Below are 22,469 nucleotides of genomic sequence, written 5' to 3' on the forward strand. Positions count from 1 at the left end.
AACAAATTCACTTTCATGCAAATTATACAAATATTTCAAAAACAGTGATATTTCAGAGGCTATATTTCTTAAATCAAAGTGTAATGTAGAATACTTAATTTAATAAATTAACAATGACATTACATACATCTTACATAAACATATTTTTAAGAAATAAGTCATCAGGTCCTGTTGCTATACCAAATAGGAAATACTTAGCAGATCTTAATGGGCCAAGGGAAAAGGAAGAAATGTTATAAAGAATTAAAGCTCTATGACCCTTTTCTAAAATACCATTCTTTGGTCTTATTCAAGGAAAATGTTTCATATAATAAAACCCATTTAGTTCTTTGTTATCTGTTAATAAGATCTATTGTAAGCCACATTATATTACAATCATAAAAAATAATTTAAGTTATTCATTTTTTTCAAGTGTTTATGCCAAAGATTACCCAGATGGTTAACAGTAGAAGCAAAACAAGAAACCATGTTTGCCATTACCTTCCATATTTTTCATTAATATTACATAGAACCCTCTTGAACTACCCTATTCTATGCCTTAACGACCTCTAACTGAGATGAATAAATAGTAACGTACATGGTATCCCTACTCCTATAAACTCATTTTGCACAATTTTATCAGATGAATGCTCCAAAAGCTGTTTTTCACACAATGAAATTCTCTTAAAGTAACAGTGACAAAAGCAACTAACATTTAGAGGGTGCTTCCTATGTGTCAAGCACTTTACTCATGATATAATTTAACTTTCATAACAATCCCATGATGTAGGTCCCTTTATTACTCTCATTTGACAAATGGGAAAGGTAATGTATTGAGAGGTTTAAGTGACTTACCCAAGGTCACACAGCTACTAAGTGGTAGAATAGAATGAAAGAGGCAGACCTATTCTGGAAGCCACATTCCTAGCTATTTTATTACATTATATCTACATGAAAATATTCTTATTGCCTATAGCATTTAATCCAAGCTCTTCTCTTTGGCTTTAAAGACTTCAAAATCTGATGTAACCTTAATTTTACTACAGTTCTTTGTATACCAGTCCCACTGGACTTACTGTTCTCTTCTACACAAGTCATGTTCTTACATCATCGTTATTCTCCTCTTACACTGAATGCAACTATAATTGGTCTATACCATACATTTTGACCTTATACAGCATGTAGTTGGATTTTAAAGAAATACACTCTCAGGAGTATTTATCTTTTCACAAATAAATTTAAAACATTTACATTTATGATGACAATCAGACCTGCCTAGATTCAAATCCTGACTTTGTAAACTATTCATTGTGTGACTCTGGTTAAGTTATATAATGTCCCTCTGCCTTAGGTTCCTCACAGTAAAATGCGATAACACAGCACCCTCTTGTAGTGTTAATGTGGTGATTAAATGAGTTAATTAATGTAATTTTAAACTTCTTAGAACCCTTTCCCACTGGTTCCTTCACTGTGTCATGAAGCTTTCATGACTGATAATATATCTACTTCAAATTATAAACAAATTAGTTATAGTTTATAGTACAATACAATACTACAGTATTCTGATAATCACAGTTGATAAATAGAGATAAAAATCTATATACAAAGAAACAAGGCAAAGCTGAGATTCTTTTCCAGGGTAAAGGAAAAAGGAACATAAGCTTGCTGGAATAGGTCTTTTTGTATATGTGAAAAAGAATATTACAACGGACTGAAAGTTTCTGTCCCCCCAAAATTCATATGTTGAAACCCTAAACCCTGATGTGATGATATTTGGAGATGAGGCTTTGGGGAATTAATTAGGTCATAAGGGTGGAGGTTTCATGATGGAATTAGTGCCCTCATAAGAAGAGACAGGAGAGAGTTTGCTTTTTCTCTCATTCCTCTCTACTATGTGAGGACACAGCAAGAAGACAGCCATCAGCAAAACAGGAAGCAGGTCTCACCATACACCAGATCTAATAGCAACTTGATTTTAGACTTCCTAGCCTCCAGAATTGTGAGAAATAAATACTTGTTGTTGAAGCCATCCATTCTATGTTAATTTGTTATAGTACCCTGAATTAAAAGAGAAATCTTTTTTATGTTAGGGAGTAAGATATAGGAAGTTCTAGGAAGCCTACCTTTTATCTTCAAACAGAGAAGACTTTTAGGTTGACTACCAGAGATTTCTCTATATTGAGGGTAAACAGTAGGGAGAAACAAAAACAAAAACACTTTTCTTTCTAAATTCCTATAGAGCTCTAGTGAAATCTTTTCCGGATGCCAAGTTCTACAAAGAATTTTTTTCCAAAAAGCTAAAGTGAATCTATATAAGATGCTCCATATTTCTTGTTTCTATCCAATGGATCTGAAATAACATGGATTTTAATGTTATTTACAATGGTCCAATTACTCAGCAAGAGATGTGTTGATTTCCTTTTCCTCTGCTTATGATTTTTCTACTCGGTAACCATCCTTCCCTTACTTGTAGTAAATGTGTTACAGATGGAGCTGAATCTATCCCCAGCTCCGGGTTAGGCATTTGGCTAAAGCCCTAGCCAATGAGAGCTTTGCATACCCTGCCCACAGAACTAGTATGGGACTAGGCATAAAACACAAGCCATTCTGTATGAATCAAAGCTAATCCCAAGATTTTTTGCTTGAGTTGCCAGGAAACAGGTGTTCTTTCTGTTGGACTTAGAACTCAGAGGATATAAGACTCGGACTGCTGGGGTACCACCACGTGTAGAGGACCCACCCAAAAGTGAAATTAATATGGAGGATGTACACATACACACACAGACACACAGACACACACACACAATATGACTAGAGCGGTAAATAAATAACACAAACTGAGATCCTAATGACAATTTTAAGCTCTTGCTAAGCTGACTTAATGCTAGCTACCCTTGGATCCTTCAGTTACTACAGCCAATTAATTCCTATATGGCTTAAGCTACTTTAACTTGGGTTTTCTGTTATAGTTATGGTTTACAGTAAACTGTAAGACTCCTGACAAATGTATACCTGATGGAAGAGCCACTCACATTAATTAAAAATACCCCACATATATATATAGTATTGGCTCACCTTTTGGTTTAATAAAGCACTTGCCAATTTCTGTACTTCTGAACTCAGTAAGGTGGCTCCTCTGATGACTTTGCTGAGAGCGGCAAGAGACTGATGAACACTTTGTACTAAGCGAATGGCATTAAATTGTTCAAGAACGATGAATGATAATATTGGAGATCCTTGTCGATCATTAGGAGGCAACACTTTCTGATGAATCAGGTTTGAATTCTAAAAAGATAATACATCATGTCATATTTACTGAAAAGTAACACAAATCACTGATACATTAAAACATTCAAAAGTTATTAAAACCTTTTGCTGGTCTATCTTGTTTTGAAATACTCTCTTTTATGACTGGTCAAATTTATTAAATCTGTAAATACATAGGAAGGGAATTCTGCAGTTCACCAACACTGAAGTGGTGTGGGGGTAGGAACTGAGAAAAGGGAACCATGCTGAGAAGGAGCAGTCAATATCGGTGGAAAATGGTAAGAATGGCACACTGTAAGCCAATGCAAAGAGAGCAGCACAGCTAAATTACCACTCTACCACTGTAAGGAGAGCAGAAGGAATCATGGCTATGAAAAATATGTGAATGGACATTTAATTCAATTTGAAAATTATCTGTATGTATATTTGAAAAATCACACCAAAGATCTTGTACCAGTGAATATTATATCTTAGTATTTATTTCTATGTCTATATTTTAACAGAGGCTCTGATACATGGAAATTCTAGGGCTTCTCAAATTGTTAAGAAAAGCTCAAGGAATCACAGATGTTTCTAAACAGCTTATGTGGTTGGGAGGAAAAAAAATCACCTTCAATAGTATTCTAAAAGTGTCAAAGAACTGTCAAGAGATAAATCTGGGAAGGCCTGTACTCTTACCTGCTCTCCATTATCTTAATTTTCTCTATATATTCTGCTTACAATCCTAGTTAAGGATCCCCTCTCTTTGTTCTAATGGTTGTCACATTCATATTTTCCATGAGAGCACTGTCTCTTTTTCATGTAATCTGGCATGATAATTTAATATCATAAAATGGTGATCTAGCATGGCTATTGCCATTAAATAAATAATCATGAAATAAATTTTATTGGCATGAGATCATTCCTGAGGATAGATTTAGGCTATGAGTTCAAATTTAGGCATTTTATTTCTATTACTGCTATATTTAAAATATTAAAGCTGCTGAAATCATTTTTGATAGACATAAAAATGTACATAAATATACCCACTTAAATAAATAAATGGTGGTGAACTCAAAACTAAATCTAGAAGAGAAAAAGAGTATAATATTATGAAAATTAATTAGAATTATTACCCCCTAGATTGAAATTAACTATCTGAACCAGAGCATACAATAAATAACACTTAACACATCTCCAACCTCAATCAATTAAATAATAAAACTGACATAAAATTTAGGTTATAGACTTTCCATAACTCCTTATATTAAAAACCATTCCTGGAAGTGAATAATATGCGGTACTTAAATCATTATCAATCTTATACTAAGACTGGCAAAGATTAGCAAATAATAATTTAGTTTATGGATTTTTATCCATCCTATTAAGCTGATGAGACAAATTTGCACTGTTTGCACTATTACTTTATAGAAGAAGAACACCCAAACTTAGGTCATTCAAGCAAGATTCCACTTCTCTATAATGTAAGAAAACAGCAAACTTACTGAACTGTTAAAAAGGCTGATTTAGGAGAGTAACTATCAAAATTACTTAAAATTCAAATAGAGTTCAAGTAAGAAATATGGTCTAGAGATGTGCAGTTAGTGTAAACTACCAGATGAATTTCAAAGACTTAATATGAAAAAAAGGATGCAAAATACCACATTAATAATTTTTTATATTGATTACATGTTGAAATGCTAATATTTTGAATGTATCAGGTTAAATAAAATGTATTAGTAAAATTAATTTCACTTGTTTCTTCATACTTATTTAAATGTGGCTGCTAGAAAATTTTAAATTACAAATATGGCTCCCATTTGTGTTTCACATTATATTTCTATTGCATAGTGCTCGTCTAGAAACTATCAAGTAAAATGATGTAAGTTCAGCAATAAGAACAGAAGGACAGAGGAGAAAACAGCATACAGTAGGGTCTCAAAAAGTGTTGGATTAATGAAAGATGAAAAAAATTGTGAAAAAAATGAATAGTAAGACACACGGTGATATAAGCTTTGATAAATTAATGACTGAGAAAAATATAGCAGAAGACATCAAAGTATATTGTAATATATATTATAATGTAATCCATTTCCTATAGGCCTTCACAAAATTTTGATAAAAAATTAATGTAAAATAACTGTAACACAAAAATGTAGATACCTTATACATTCTAAAAGGATGAAGTATAGAGAAGATTTATAGCAGTAGTAACATGTTAGAGTATTACATAACCTTAAAACCAAAAAAACTTAAATTAAGTATTATTTACAATTCAAATAGCTAAAATCACCATGAGTAAATTATAACTCATCATTATAGTACGCTTTTTAGTGAAACTATCGAGGGATGATAGTCATATCTTTAATCAATTGGTTATAAGAAAAGCTTTTTCTTTTTTCACAAATACAATTGATTGAATCATGTATTGAATTGAATCATGAAAAAAAATCACTTTTTTTTTTAACATCTTTATTGGAGTATAATTGCTTTACAATGGTATGTTAGTTTCTGCTTTATAACAAAGTGAATCAGTTATACATATACATATGTTCCCATATCTCTTCCCTCTTGCGTCTCTCTCCCTCCCACCCTCCCTATCCCACCCCTGTAGGTGATCACAAACCACCTAGCTGATCTCCCTGTGCTATGTGGCTGCTTCCCACTAGTTATCTATTTTACATTTGGTAGTGTATATATGTCCATGCCACTCTCTCACTTTGTCACAGCTTACCCTTCCCCCTCTCCATATCCTCAAGTCCATTCTCTAGTAGGTCTGTGTCTTTATTCCTGTCTACCCTGAAAAAAACATAATTCAAGAAGAGTCATGTACCAAAATGTTCATTGCAGCTCTATTTACAATAGCCAGGAGTTGGAAACAACCTAAGTGTCCATCATTGGATGAATGGATAAAGAAGATGTGGCACATATATACAATGGAATATTACTCAGCCATACAAAGAAACGAAATTGAGATATTTGTAGTGAGGTGGATGGACCTAGAGTCTGTCATACAGAGTGAAGCCAGTCAGAAAGAGAAAAACAAATACCGTATGCTAACACATATAATATGGAATCATGCACTTTTGAAGGGTATCTTTGACATTTTAAAGTTCATTTTGTCATTAAAAAGCTAAGTGTATTCACAGAAAATCATTATATAATTATGGAGCTGCTGGGGAAGAAAAGATTGTGGATATTTTAAAACTTAACTGTTAAGCAAGAAATATCTTTGGGGCAAGAAAAAAGCTAGTCTAATTTTGGTGCAATTTAGGTATTAATCCAGAATTTTGTGTTTTAACTAGAATAGTTTCCTAAGTGAGATAACGACTTTAGACATAAGTAAAATGGATGACACATGGAAGTACTACTCTTTCTGTTCTTTGGGTTTTTTAAAATAATAATTATTATTTTGAGCTTTTTGAAAATGGTTCTCTCTCAGAAAGAATTTTTGTCACTAAAGGAAACTTAAGCAATGACTAGGCTAGAGATTAGGAAGTTTTTCTGTAAAGGTTCAGATAGTAAATATGTCAGACTTCGTGGGCCATAAGGTCTTTGTCATAACAACTCAACTCTGGCTGTTGTAGTGTAAAATAGCCACAGAAAATATATAAACAAACAGGCATGGCTGGCTTTCAATAAAACTGTATTTATAGAAATTGGCGGCAGGTCAGATTTGGCCCATGAGCTGTAGTTTGCAAACCTCTCAAGTACACTACCACTTATTCAAAACATTGTGAAGATTCAGGTACTGGTCTAGATAACATCAGAGTCCTTTCCAGATCTGCAATTCAATGAAATTAGTAACATGTGAATTATAGTTTCTATGTGTATATTTACCCATGACTTATAAAACAGTAATCAACAATTGGACAGACGTATTTTTTTTCCATGTCATACAATCACGTCTTTGTCCAAGATATGTTTTCTATGATAAGAAAACTATTAAAAGACTCAATAGTCATTTTAAAAAGCAAAAAAGGAAATCAGAAATATTAGAAACAAAGGTGTGGTGGCTCTATGAGTTATGGAAAAGGGGGTAATATCTTCACTTCCATGTGGTAGAAATTTTACTTTTTCCCTCCAGTAACCCTTCAATTCCTCTTTAGCTAATAATTTTCTAATATCTCTCTAGGAAGAAACAAACTTTCTGAAGTCTAAGTCCATATGGTTCTGGTAAAGTTGATTCAACTCAATTCCAGAAGCTATCAATAGTATGTGACTTAGAGCTTAACTAATCAAAGCATTCCACTGTCCTAACCATAGTCAGGACATTCCATGTCCTGTCCACAGATGGGCAGATTACCAAACAGAGATAAAAAAATGCAAAAAGAATCTTGTCTGGGTCTTCTGATAAAGAGATACCTGTTTCTTTCCACTAGACCTGACCTTAAGAGATCATAAGGTAGAGAACAGGTGTAGTCATTTTGTGACAATAAAGAGAGAGGCTGTATGAAAAATGGAGCATACACACATACACCCACATATATCATTATCATATCGGTTTCAGTGCATCAGATCTTTCAGAATATATGTACCATATATATTACAATAAGTATACATATATATATATATATATATATATTACTGGGTCCTGATGACATCCTTTCAAGTTCCTTGTAACAAGCTGTGACTGAAACCAGTTTAACATTTTTTTCAGTTATAGGCACCATAAATTCCCCTTTTTTGGCCGTAGCCAGTTTGAACTGGGTTTTCCATCAGTTGCAATCCAAAGATTGTTAACTGATTAATTCAAGTTCAACAGACTCCTGTCTTAAGCATTCATAATCAGAGAAGTCAAAAGTTTGACATATCTGCATTAAATTATCTCTCTTCAGAAGTGGATTTCTGACAAGCTTGTGGAAAGGAGATAGAAGACAAAGGAAGAAAAAAGGTAAGAAAATAGAAGTATGAGTGTGGTGACGACAAAGAGTTGAAAGAACGATAGAATTTCTCTGGCAGCCCATTTCCTAGGAGAGCTGGTTGCTTTATCAATTCTAGTTATTAGTGAACAAACAGAGCTTAGATTTCTAAACCAGGTAACAACTATTTCTTTTCATACCAAGTTATTCGGAAGATCAAAGGAAACCAAAGCAGTCATGTTTTAATGTTCATTTCATTTAGTTCAGTTACAGTGAAAGGAATATCACTTAATTGAGCAAGCAGAGCTCAACCAGGAAAGTGCGTGCTAATTACCCAATACATTGTTCAAATCAAAAGTGTTGAAAAGGGCTTCCCTGGTGGCACAGTGGTTGAGAGTCCGCCTGCCGATGCAGGGGACACGGGTTCGTGCCCCGGTCCGGGAAGATCCCACATGCCGCGGAGCAGCTGGGCCCGTGAGCCATGGCCGTTGAGCCTGCACGTCTGGAGCCTGTGCTCCGCAACGGGAGAGGCCAACAACAGTGAGAGGCCCGCGTACCGCAAAAAAAAAAAAAAAAAAAGTGTTGAAGGAATGTTCGTTGCAGCTCTGTTTACAATAGCCAGGACATGGAAGCAACCTAAGTGTCCATCAACAGATGGATAAACAAGATGTGGCACATACACACAATGGAATATTACTCAGTCATAAAAAGAAACAAAATTGAGTTATTTGTAGTGAGGTAGATGGGCTAGAGACTGTCATGCGTGAAGTAAGTCAAAAAGGGAAAATCAAATACCGTATGCTAACACATATATATGGAATCTAAAAGAGAAACCAACAAAACATGGTTCTGAAGAACCTAGGGGCAGGACAGGAATAAAGATGTAGACATAGAGAATGGACTTGAGGACATGGGGAGGGGGAAGGGTAAGCTGGGACGAAGTGAGAGAGTGCCATGGACTTATATATACTACCAAATGTAAAATAGCTAGTGGGAAGCAGCCTCATAGCACAGGGAGATCAGCTCAGTGCTTTGTGACCACCTAGAGGGGTGGGATAGGGTGGGAGGGAGGGCGACGCAAGAGGGAGATGTGGGGATGTATGTGTATGTATAGCTGATTCACTTTGTTGTAGGGCAGCGGTTGACATGCCATTGTAGAGCAATTGTGCTCCAATGGAGATGTTAAAAATAAATAAATAAATAAATAAATATAATACTAAATTCTGAAAAAAAAAAAAGTGCTGAAGGGACTTCTCCCATGGCTTAGTGAATAAGAATCCGCCTGCCAATGCGGGGGACACAGGTTCAATCCCTGGTCGGGGAAGATCCCACATGCTGCGGAGCAATTAAGCCCATGTGCCACAACTACTGAGCCCACATGCCGCAACTACTGAAGCCCATGCACCTAGAGCCCATGCTCTGCAACAAGAGAAGCCACCACAAGGAGAAGCCCGCTCACCACAACGAAGAGTAGCCCCCACTTGCCACAACTAGAGAAAGCCCGCACGCAGAAACGAAGACCCAACACAGCCAAAAATAAATAAAATTAAATCTTTAAAAGAAAAACGTGTTGAAGAACTGAAATAAAAGGCAAAATTGCTGGTGACTAGTATAGCAAGTAAAGTCAAGGCTGAAAGAGAGAAGGCGGGGTGGTTATTTTGAGTTGATGCGCTGAAGCTGATATTGTAAGCTACTACATCTTTCTAAAAGAAAAATCGAGAGGAAGCTAGTGAGTGCTAATAGAATGGAGCTTTTGTTTAAAACAGAAATTACTAATTTTACATGCCTTGAGAATTTCATAGCTTTCATTTATAATACTGTGATATTAATAAACACCAAACCCAGTAGTTATCCCTAGGGAGAGAGGTACAGCATTGGCAGTCATCACTGTTAAGAGGACCTTTAGATCTGTCTGTATCTTTTGGGTCTCTGATAGAAAGCCATTATTTATATACATCTTGGATATGTAAAACAAAATGGCATTTTTTTAAAAGAAAACTAGGGATTAATATAAAAATGGGATATTAACAAAACCATATTTATTTCTAGGAAAGAACTTTAATAGGCTATCTGCTCCATAACTTGGCTAGAGGAATGATTCTGCTGCTCTGTGAAGCTATCAAGAAAAGAGGTAACTTAGTAGAATAATAGAGTAAAAACACAATCTCAATTTAAAAGACCTAACACAGATGATGATATTTAAGTGGAAAATGAATAACATTTTAGAGTATTACTGACTATGTGCCCGGCACACCATAAATTTCCATATGAAGTTATTTTGTTATATTTTAACGGTTTCAGCAATATAAAGAAAGGGAGAGAGAAGAGTGAATTATGAAGAATGATAAGAAATGTCATAGAATTTGAAAATTTATACCTGTTTAGAGGAAACAATAGGAAGACATTTTGTTCAAACTGGACCCACAATGAATAGTTTATCTTTTCTTTCATGCCATCCTAACAAATGAGATACATTTTTTCATGACAATGGAATGCTTTTTTGGCATTCTTGTGTGTTCAGCTAACTCTTAGAAAGACAATAAGAAAGCACAAAATGCTTTTGTGTGTGTGTGTGTGCACATGTGTTGTTCTAAAGTTTGAGAAATACTCAACTGTTCTAGTATAGTGAGCAAATTGGTTCACAACTTTAAGACTAAAAGGAATAGTCAGCATTTCAACAGTCAATGCACATATTCACTGAGAATTTTTTTTTAATTCCAACACTGCATAATATTACTTAACAGAATACGAAAGTCTACAAAGCGTAATCACTTAAGAGAGATGTGTAACTTAACAATTTTTCAAAATAAGAAACAGAATTTCAGCTTCTGTTTTTAGCAGAGCTAGATACTGCTGAAAACAACTGAATATGTTGAATAAAATATTAAAGCAACTTCTTAAATATACCCAAATACCTATGATCTGAGAAGAAAGTAAGAAATAATTATTGAAACAACTGAGTGTTGGATTTTCAGTCTGCATCTTTATTAATTTCATCCTGAATGTTAACATGAAGTATTCTGGATTAGAGACAGATTATTTATTACCTCACAGTAAATAATGTGTTGCTCCTACTCCTTTGCTCCAGGTCTTACCTTTGAGATGACCAGATGACAGCCAGATCAATTATCCTATGTAAGTAGCCAGATATTCCCTGGGCAAGGTATGCAAGGGATGGGAGAAGTGGTTAGGGTGGGGGGAAGGGTAAGCTGGGACAAAGTGAGAGAGTGGCGTGGACATATATACACTACCAAACGTAAAATGGATAGCTAGTGGGAAGCAGCCGAATAGCACAGGGAGATGAATTTGGTGATTTGTGACCACCAAGAGGGGTGGGATAGGGAGGTGGGGAGGGAGACGCAAGAGGGAGGGGATATGTGGATATAAGTATATGTATAGCTGATTCTCTTTGTTATAAAGCAGAAACTAACACACCATTGTGAAGCAATTATACTCCAATAAAGATGTTAAAAAAAAAAAAAAAGAGGAAGAAGGCAGCTGTTGTCTTCCCCTCCAAAGAGGATGCTCTAGGAAATGTAATGGGCTTGAATTCTAACCAACCCTGTAGTATGTAAATAAAATCTCTCCAGGAGCCCATGATCTAGAGATGTTTCCAAGTTTGGGCTTTATTCTTCTGTCATGGAAATACCTAGGAAGACAATGCTCTAGTCTTTCCAGTGCCCTGGGGCTTAAAAGGAACTTCCAGCTATAATCTATGGTCCTCTCAGGGAGATAACAGAAGTTTTATTATCCTTTTTGATCAGAGCAATTAACTAGACAAATGGTTACAAAGCTAATTCTCATAGTGTGTGAAGAGTCACACAGGCTGGGGCTTTTTATGACAATACTGAGATATCGAGGAAGATTTTTATTTCTCCACACTAGGGGTGAGAGAGTGGCAAACAAGCCACTGAAGTTCATTTGTGCTGGTGAACCTGAACTTTTGTATTCATATACATGGGCTTGGGAAACCAGGGATAATGTCTAATATCTGCTCAAGGTGAAGAGGTAAAAAGGATACCTCCAAAAAACCTGAAACCCCAAATGACTACACCTTCAGTAGAAGGGTGAAACAGAAATAAACTACCTTCCACCAATCACCTGTGCCCCAAGGACTACAGGAAAATGGCCTATATTAAAATTTGGTAATAACTGGAATGGGGAGTTTATGTGTAGGAATCTCTTGTCAAAAAATAATTGTCACAGGGCTTCCCTGGTGGCGCAGTGGGTGAGAGTCCGCCTGCCGATGCAGGGGATGCGGGTTCGTGCCCCGGTCCGGGAAGATCCCACATGCCACGGAGCGGCTGGGCCCGTGAGCCATGGCCGTTGGGCCTGCGCGTCCGGAGCCTGTGCTCCACAGCAGGAGAGGCCACAGCAGTGAGAGGCCCACGTACCGCAAAAAAAAAAAAAAAAAAAAAAAAAATTGTCACAATCAGAACTTTAATGTTAGTTTGTATGTACTACCTTGAAATTCCAATAAATTTCAAGAAGATAATACTAGTGGTATCTCAAAGTATTTGAAAGGAGCATGATCCTTACCTTGACCCAAACCTAATCCTACAATCTAAATTGGATGGTAGAATCCATTTTCATTCTTAGACACAAATAATTCCTATAGGAAAAATTACCAGAATAATTAGCAGCTCATGGTTTTTGAAAAATCAAAATACTATAAAAGTTAAGAAGATAACTATCAAGTTATCATATACAATGTGATGAAAGAAATTTTTACATATTAAGATATGAGGGAAGTTATTCTGGCTTACACATGTTTTGACTTGAATTTTACACTAGCTAAAACAGCCTGCTTGTGGCCTATCAAACATACACTGTACATCTGCTGTAATTATTAAAGAAAAGGGTACAATGACTAAAAATAATGTCCATATTAAAAATAAAGATTAAATGTCTCCCTTCCTGGGATGCCAATGCTAGTACTCCTTCGATGATAAGACTCCCTTCCGAGGTGCCACGGCCACAGACTCACTGTGTATGTACTGATCTGCTTCTTTTGAAACTTTGAAGGAATGTATTCCTGACTTGTTTGATGTTCTCTGTTCTGACAAGATATAAAACCGTGCTGAAAACCATGCTTCTCTGGAGCAGTTGATCAGTTATCTGAGAGACTGCCCTCTAGGCTATAGTCCTCAGTCTGGCGCAAATAAAACTCTTTTCTATTCCTATTACAGATTGTTTATTGATTATTTCCATGGACAAATGTAAAGAAGAATCAAATCCACAAAGGTCTCAGATAACTAAATAATCATACACAGAACATAAAACAATTATGTTAAATGTTTCTAGAGATAATAGAAAACCTTAAACAATAAGCAGATTTGGAAAATAATTTAAGAAAAGTTTTAAAAATGAAAAAAATATAAAACTTTAAAACTAGAAAAAATTTAACTGAAAAGAAAATGAATGAACTGGAAGACGGATCCGTAGAATTTATTCAGGATGCATCACACAGAAAAAAAGAAATGGGAAGTATTAGAAATAACTTAAAACAAATGATGAATAGAGAAAAACGGTCTAATATAATATCTAATCAGTGTTCTAGAAGAATAGTAAAGCAGAGTTAATACTTAAATAACTGAGACCTTGTCTGTACTGATGTACAACAGCAACCAAAATTCAAAAACCCCATTAATTCTTAAGCAAGATTTAAAAAATGAATGAATTAAAGACAGAAAGAAAACAAATCCACACTGAATCCCATTAGAGTAAAACTGCAGCAAACCAAGGCAAAATAATTTTAAAAGCAGTAAAAAAGAAGGAACAAAAATTAACTCCTTAACTGGTAACAACAGAAACCAGAAAAGAGTGGAATTATATCTCACTATGCCTATTAATAACTATTAGTATAAAAAAGTATACATTTTAAAACAGATAAATTAAAGCCATACTCAGATAAATAAAAACTCAAAGAGTTTACCACTAAAGGAATATTTTTGGACTCCAGGCAGAAGGGATGTGAAACCAAATGAAAATGCCTGATATACAGGAAGGAATAAAAGACAATGAAAGTGATAAATGTGGGACAAATCCAAACAAACAATGACTGTAAACAATGACGACAAAGAAGATTGAAATATACAACAATAACTGAATATAAAGTTAAAGTTGGGGGACCTTCAAGATGGCAGAGGAGTAAGACATGGAGATCACCTTCCTCCCCACAAATACATCAAAAGTATACCTACATGTGGAACAACTCCTGCAGAACGCCTACTGAACAAGGGCAGAAGACCTCAGACTTCAAAAAGGCAAGAAACTCCCCAAATACATGGGTAGGGCAAAAGAAAAAAGAAAAAACAGAGACAAAAGAATAGGGGCGGCACCTGCAACTCTGGGAGGGAGCTGGGAAGGAGGAAAGGTTCCCACACACTGGGAAGCCCCTTCGTGGGCAGAGACTGCGGGTGGCAGGGGGGGAAGCTTTGGAGGCATGGAGGAGAGCTCAGCAACAGGGGTGTGGAGGGCAAAGCAGACTAATTTGCACACTGAGAATTGGTGCTGACCAGCACTCACCAGCCCGAGAGGCTTGTCTGCTCACCTGCCAGGGTGGGTGGGGGCTGGGAGCTGAGGCTCGGGCTTCCAAAGTCAGATCCCAGGGAGAGGACTGGGGTTGGCTGTGTGAACACAGCCTGAAGAGGGCTAGTGTGGCACAGCTAGCCAGGAGGCATTCTGGGAAAAAGCCTGGAACTGCCTAAGAGGCAAGACAGCATTGCTTCGGGGTGCGCGAGGAGAGGGGATTCAGAGCACCACCTAAATGAGCTCCAGAGATGGGCACCAGTCAGCACGGGCACCAGAGATGGGCATGAAATGTTAAGGCTGCTGCTGTAGCCACCAAGAAGCCTGTGTGCAAGCACAGGTCACTATCCACACCTCCCCTCATGGGAGTCTGTGCAGCCCGCCACTGCCAGGGTCCCGTGATCCATGGACAACTTCCACAGGAGAACACATGGCATGCCTCAGGCTGGTGCAATGTCATGTCAGCCTCTGCTGCCGCAGGCTCGCCCCGCATCCGCACCCCTCCCTCCCCCTGGCCTGAGTGAGCCAGAGCCCCCTAGTCAGCTGCTCCTTATCCTGTCTGGGAGGGGAAAAGACGCCCTCAAGGCAACCTACACGCAGAGGCGGGGCCAAATCCAAAGCTGAACCCCAGGAGCTGTGCAAACAAAGAAAAGGAAGGGAAATTTCTCCCAGCAGCCTCAGAAGCATTGGATTAAATCCCCACAATCAACTTAATGTACCCTGTGTCTGTGGAATACTTGAATAAACAACAAATCACCCCAAAATTGAGGCAGTGGACTTTGGGAGCAACTGTAGACTTAGGATTTGCTTTCTGCATCTAATTTGTTTCTGGTTTTATGTTTATCTTAGTTTAGTATCTAGAGCTTATTATCATTGGTAGATTTGTTTATTGATTTGGTTACTCTCTTCCTTTTTTTTATACACATATATAATTTTTTCCTTTTTCTCTTACTGTGAGGGTGTATGTGTATGCTCCCTTCTGTGATTTTGTCTGTATTGCTTTGCTTTTACCAATTGTCCTATGGTTCTTTCTGTCAGTTATTTATTTTTTTTCTTAGTATAGACTTTAGTGTTTGTTATCATTGGTGGATTTCTTTTTCTGTTTGGCTGCTCTCTCTTCTTTCTTTCTTTTTTAAATTACTTCTTTATTTTTAATAATATATTTTTAATTTTAATAACTTTATTTATTTTATTTTATATTTTCTTTCTTTCTTTCTTTTATTTTTCCCACTTTTCTTCTGAGCCATGTGGCTGAGAGGGTCTTGGTGCTCTGGCTGGGTGTCAGGCCTGAGCCTCTGAGTTGGGAGACCCAAGTGAAGGACACTGGTCCACAAGAGACCTCCCAGCTCAACATGGCGAAAGCTGTCCCAGAGATCTCCATCTCAACGCTAAGACCCAGCTCCACTCAACGACCAGCAAGCTACAGTGCTGGATGCCGTATGCCAAACAACTACCAAGACAGGAACACAACCCCACCCATTAGCACAGAGGTTGGCTAAAATCATAATAAGTTCACAGATACCCCAAAACACACGAACAGATGTGGCACTGTCCACCAGAAACACAAGATCCAGGCCCAACCACTAGAACACAGGCACCAGTCCCCTCCACCAAGACCTACACAACACACTGAACCAACCTTACCCACTGGAGGCAGACACCAAAAACAACGGGAACTACGAACCTGCAGCCTGCGAAAAAGAGACGCCAAACACAGTAAGTTAAGCAAAATGAGAAGACAGAGAAACACACAGCAGATGAAGGAGCAAGGCAAGAACCCACCAGACCAAACAAATGAAGAGGAAATAGGCAGTCTACCTGAAAAAGAATTCAGAGTAATGATAGTAAAGATGATCCAAAATCTGGGAAACAGAATGGAGAATATACAAGAAACGTTTCACGAGGACCTAGAAGAAATAAAGAGCAAACAAACAATGATGAACAACACAATAAATGAAATTAAAAATTCCCTAGAAGGACTCAATAGAGGAATAAATGAGGCAGAAGAACAGACAAGTGATCTGGATGATAAAATAGTGGAAATAACTACCACAGAACAGAATAAAGAGAAAAGAATGAAAACAATGGAGGACAGTCACAGAGACCTCTGGGGCAACATTAACCGCACCAACATTCCAAATATAGGGGTCCCAGAAGAAGTAGAGAAAAAGAAAGGGACTGAGAAAATATTTGAAGAGATTATAGTTGAAAACTACCCTAATATGGAAAGGACAGAATCAAGTCCAGGAAGCGCAGAGAGTCCCATACAGGATAAATCCAAGGAGAACCATGCCAAGACACATATTAATCAAACTATCAAAAGTTAAATAAAAAGAAAATATATTAAAAGCAGCAAGGGAAAAGCAACAAATAACATACGAGGGAATCCCCATAAGGTTAACAGCTGATCTTTCAGCAGAAACTCTGCAAGCCAGAAGGGAGTGGCAAGACATAATTAAAATGATGAAAGGGAAAAACCTACAACCAAGATTGCTGTACCCAGCAAGGATCTCATTCAGATTCGATGGAGAAATGAAAACCTTTACAGACCAGTGAAAGCCAAGAGAATTCAGCACCACCAAACCAGCTTTACAACAAATGATAAAGGAACTTCTCTAGGCAGGAAACACAAGACAAGGAAAAGACCTACAATAACAAACCCAAAACAATTAGGAACATGGTAATAGGAACATACATATCAATAACTAATGTGAATGGATTAAATGCTGCAACCAAAAGATAGACTGGCTGAATTGATACATAAACACCTATATATATGCTGTCTACAAGAGACTCACTTCAGACCTAGGGACATATACAGACTGAAAGTGCAGGGATGGAAAAAGATATTCCATGCAAATGGAAATCAAAAGAAAGCTGGAGTAGCAGTTCTCACATCAACAAAACAGACTTTAAAATAAAGACTATTACAAGATACAAAGGACATTACATAATAATCAAGGGATCAATCAAAGAAGAAGAAATAAAAATTGTAACTATTTATGCACCCAATAGAGGAGCACCTCAATACATAAGGCAAATGCTAACAGCCATAAAAGGGAAAATGGACAGGAACACACCATAGTAGGGGACTTTAACTCCCCACTTTCCCCAATGGACAGATCATCCAAAATGAACATAAATAAGGAAACACAAGCTTTAAATGACACATTAAACAAGATGGCCTTAATTGACATTTACAGGACATTTTATCCAAAAACAACTGAGTACCCTTTCTTCTCAAGTGCTCATGTAACATTCTCCAGGACAGATCATATCATGGGTCACAAATCAAGCTTTGGTAAATTTAAGAAAATTGAAATGGTATCAAATATCATTTCTGACCAGAATGCTGTGAGACTAGATATCAAATACAGGAAAAATGTGTAAAAAATACAACACATGGAGGCTAAACAATGCACTACTTAATAACCAAGAGATCACTGAAGAAATCAAAGAGGAAATCAAAAAATACCTAGAAACAAATGACAATGAGAACACAATGACCTGAAACATATGGGATGGATTAAAAGCAGTTCTAAGAGGGAAGTTTATAGCAATACAATCCTACCTCAAGAAACAAGAGACACCTCAAATAAACAACCTAACCTTACACCTAAAGTAACTAGAGAAAGAAAAACAAAAAAAACCCAAAGTTAGCAGAAGGAAAGAAATCATAAAGATCAGGTCAGAAATAAATGAAAAAGAAATGAAGGAAACATACCAAAGATCAATAAAACTAAAAGCTGGTTCTTTGAGAGTATAAACAAAATTGAAAAACAATTAGCCAGACTCATCAAGAAAAAAAGGGAGAAGACTCAAATCAATAGAATTAGAAATGAAAAAGGAGAAGTAACAACTGACACTGCAGAAATACAAAGGATCATGAGAGATTACTACAAGCAACTATAAGCCAATAAACTGGACAACCTGGAAGAAATGGACAAATTCTTAGAAAAGCACACGTTTCTGAGACTGAACCAGGAAGAAACAGAAAATATGAACAGACCAATCACAAGCACTGAAATTGAAACTGTCATTACAAATCTTCCAACAAACAAAAGCCCAGGACCAGATGGCTTCACAGGCAAATTCTAGCAAACATTTAGAGAACAGCTAACACCTAACCTTCCCAAACTCTTCCAAGATACAGCAGATGGAGGAACACTCCCAAACTCATTCTATGAGGTCACCATTACCCTGATACCAAACCCAGACAAAGATGTCACAAAAAAAGAAAACTACAGGCCAATATCACTGGTGAATGTAGATGCAAAAATCCTCAACAAAATACAAGCAAACAGAATCCAGCAGCACCTTAAAAGGATCATACACCATGATCAAGTGGAGTTTATCCCAGGAATGCAATGATTCTTTAGTATACACAAATCAATCAATGTAATACACCATATTAACAAATTGAAGAATAAAAACCATATAATCATCTCAATAGAAGCAGAAAAAGCTTTCGACAAAATTCAACACCCATTTATGATAAAAACCCTCCAGATATACACATAGAGGGAACTTACCTCAACATAATAAAGGCCATATATGACAAACCCACAGCACACATTGTTCTCAATGGTGAAAAACTGAAACCACTTCCACTAAGATCAGGAAAGGATAAAGTTACCCACTCTCAGCATTATTACTCAACATAGGTTTGGAAGTTTTAGCCACAGCAATCAGAGAAGAAAAAGAAATAAAAGGAATCCAAATCAGAAAAGAAGAAGTAAAACTCTCACTGTTTGTAGATGACATGATACTATATATAGAGAATCCTATAGGTGCTACTGGAAAACTAGTAAAGCTAATCAATGAATTTGGTTAAGTAGCAGGATACAAAGTTAATGCACAGAAATCTCTTGCATTCCTATACACTAATGCTGAAAAATATGAAGGGGAATTAAGGAAACACTCCCATTTACCACTGCAACAAAAAGAATGAAATACCTAGGAATAAACATACCTAAGGAGACATAAGACCAGTATGCGGAAAGTGTAAGACACTGATGAAAGAAATTAAAGATGATACGAACAGATGGAGAGAAATACCATGTTCTTGGATTGGAAGAATCAACATTGTGAAAATGACTAGACTCCCCAAAGCAATCTACAGATTCACTGCAATCCCTATCAAACTACCAATGGCATTTTTCACAGAACTAGAACAAAAAATTTCACAATATGTATGGAAACACAAGAGACCCTGAAGAACCAAAGCAATCTTGAGAAAGAAAAACGGAGCTGGAGGAATCAGACTCCCTGACTTCAGACTATACTACAAAGCTACAGTAATCAAGACAGCATGGTACTGGCACAAAAACAGAAATATAGATCAATGGAACAGGATAGAAAGTCCAGAGATAAACCCACACACATACGGTCACCTTATTTTTGTTAAGGGAGGCAAGAATATACAATGGAGAAAAGACAGCCTTTTCAATAAGTGCTGCTGGGAAAACTGGACAGCTACATGTAAAAGAATGAAATTAGAACACTCCGTAACACCATACACAAAAATAAATTCAAAGTGGATTAAAGACCCACATGTAAAGCCAGACACTATAAAACTCTTAGAGCAAAAGATAAGCAGAACACTCTATGACATAAATCACAGCAAGGTCCTTTTTGACCCATCTCCTAGTGAAATGGAAATAAAAACAAAAATAAATAAATGGGACCAAATGAAACTTAAAAGCATTTGCACGGCAAAGGAAAACATAAACAAGACGAAAAGACAACCATTAGAATGGGAGAAAACATCTGCAAACAACGCAACTGACAAAAGATTAACCTCCAAAATATACAAGCGGCTCATGCAGCTCAGTATGAAAAAAACAAACAACCCAATCCAAAAATGGGCAGCATACATAATAGACATTTCTCCAAAGAAGATATACAGATTGCCAACAAACACATGAAAGGATGCTCAACATCACTAATCATTAGAGAAATGCAAATCAAAACTACAATGAGGTATCACTTCATACCAGTCAGAATGGCCATCAACAAAAAATCTAGAAACAACAAGTGCTGGATAGGGTGTGTAGAAAATGAAACCCTCTTGCACTGTTGGTGGGAATGTAAATTGTTACAGCCACTATGGAGAACAGTATGGAGGTTCCTTAAAAAACTAAAACGAGAACTACTATATGACCCAGCAATTGCACTACTGGGCATATACCCTGAGAAAACCATAATTCAAGAACAGTCATGTACCACAATGTTCATTGCAGCTTTATTTACAATAGCCAGGACATGGAAGCAACCTAAGTGTCCATCGACAGATGAATGGATAAAAAACGTGTGGCACATATATACAATGGAATATTACTCAGCCAAAAAAAGAAACGAAATTGAGTTATTTGTAGTGAGGTGGATGGACAGATTGAAGTAAGTCAGAAAGAGAAAAACAAATCCCATATTCTAACACATATATATGGAATCCAAAAAAAAAAGGTTCTGAAGAATGCTGGGGCAGGACAGGAATAAAGATACATGTAGAGAATGGACTTGTGGACACGGGGAGGGGGAAGGGTAAGCAGGGACGAAGTGAGAGAGTGGCATGGACATATATACACTACCAAATGTAAAACAGATAGCTCGTGGGAAGCAGCCACATAGCACAGGGAGGTCAGCTCAGTGTTTTGTGTCCACCTAGAGGGGTGGGATAAGGCAGGTGGGAGGGAGATTCAAGAGGGAAGAGATATGGGGATATCTGTGTATGTATAGCTGATTCACTTTGTTATACAGCAGAAACTAACATACCATCTTAAAGCAATTATACTCCAATAAAGATGTTGAAAAATTTAAAAAAAAATAAAAATATCATTAAAAAATTGTTTAAGTTGGGTATAACGTCTTAAGCTTGAATTATCTGCCAGGTAGGCAAATATATTGTTTAACTTGGGTTATCTATGTATGTACAATAAAATATCTAGGATACCACTAAAAAGTAGAAAAGATATATAATCTGTAAACTAAAAGAGCAATATATTAGAGAAAATAGTCCAAAAAAAGACAAGAAAGAAGTAAAAAAAAAGTAGAAAAAATACAAAACATAACATATAATAATATAGTAAACCAGATTAATGTAAATAGACTAAATGTTCCAACTAAAGATCAAACAACATCCAGCTATAGGCTCTTTATAAGATACACCCATAAAAATTGATTTAAATGTTGAAAGTATGAAATAGGATATATCTAACAAATAGTAACTAAACAAAAGCTGATACAGATTTATTAATACCAGAAAAATAGGAGCAACATTATAAGAGTTAAAGAGAATTACTATGATAGTGGTTCAATATATCAAGAAGAGGTAGCATTCTGAACTTGTATAATTCAAAAATTGATAGAGAAAAATATTATATATTATGATTTGTGAAAGAAACATTTAAAAAACTTGATCTAAAGAATATAATTTGAGAATAGCAGTCAACAGAGTAGAATACACATTCTTTTCAAACATAATATGAAACTAATCAATTTTAATGATATTTAAATTTTTAGTTCAAAAACATAAGAAAGTACTAATCTTATTAATTGTTTATCCTGGCACTCTAGATTTAAATTTCATTTAATTTTATTTCAATGCATTCTTTTGAAATTAAGGTATTCTGAGTTTACAAGTGTAATTTAACAGATATACAAATCTACTTATGAACCTGAAGAAAGAAATAATAAAACTAGTTACTGGGTCAACCAGTTCAATTCTTGCTCAGAAAAAAATCTGTCACCTATTTTTTGCTCAACAAATTCTATCAGCCTAAAAGAGACAGTTTTACATGTACCTTTTATCATATGGGAATTAATGGAAGTTCTCAAGCTATATAAAGGAGA

The 22,469-nt window shown here is 36.3% G+C and overlaps 1 protein-coding gene and 1 long non-coding RNA gene across 2 annotated transcripts in view; one reads left to right on the top strand and one right to left on the bottom strand.

Annotated features, from left to right (window-relative positions):
• LOC114886953 overlaps nucleotides 1-11,320 on the top strand; it is a 48,168-nt gene extending 36,848 nt beyond the window's left edge. Inside the window, exons 2-4 of the long non-coding RNA XR_003791463.1 lie at nucleotides 8,064-8,119; nucleotides 10,137-10,218; nucleotides 11,176-11,320. This is a non-coding gene — a long non-coding RNA (uncharacterized LOC114886953). The remainder of the gene's footprint in view (nucleotides 1-8,063; nucleotides 8,120-10,136; nucleotides 10,219-11,175) is intronic.
• The window catches only part of DYNC2H1 (dynein cytoplasmic 2 heavy chain 1), a 364,114-nt gene that overhangs the window by 57,158 nt on the left and 284,487 nt on the right, over nucleotides 1-22,469 (bottom strand). The window contains exon 84 of the mRNA XM_029208148.1: nucleotides 3,055-3,264. Coding sequence (XP_029063981.1) covers nucleotides 3,055-3,264 — 210 coding nt within the window. The remainder of the gene's footprint in view (nucleotides 1-3,054; nucleotides 3,265-22,469) is intronic.

Source organism: Monodon monoceros, unplaced genomic scaffold, assembly GCF_005190385.1.
Source record: "Monodon monoceros isolate NGI ecotype Baffin Bay Population unplaced genomic scaffold, NGI_Narwhal_1 Super_Scaffold_7, whole genome shotgun sequence".
Classification (NCBI taxonomy): domain Eukaryota; kingdom Metazoa; phylum Chordata; class Mammalia; order Artiodactyla; family Monodontidae; genus Monodon; species Monodon monoceros.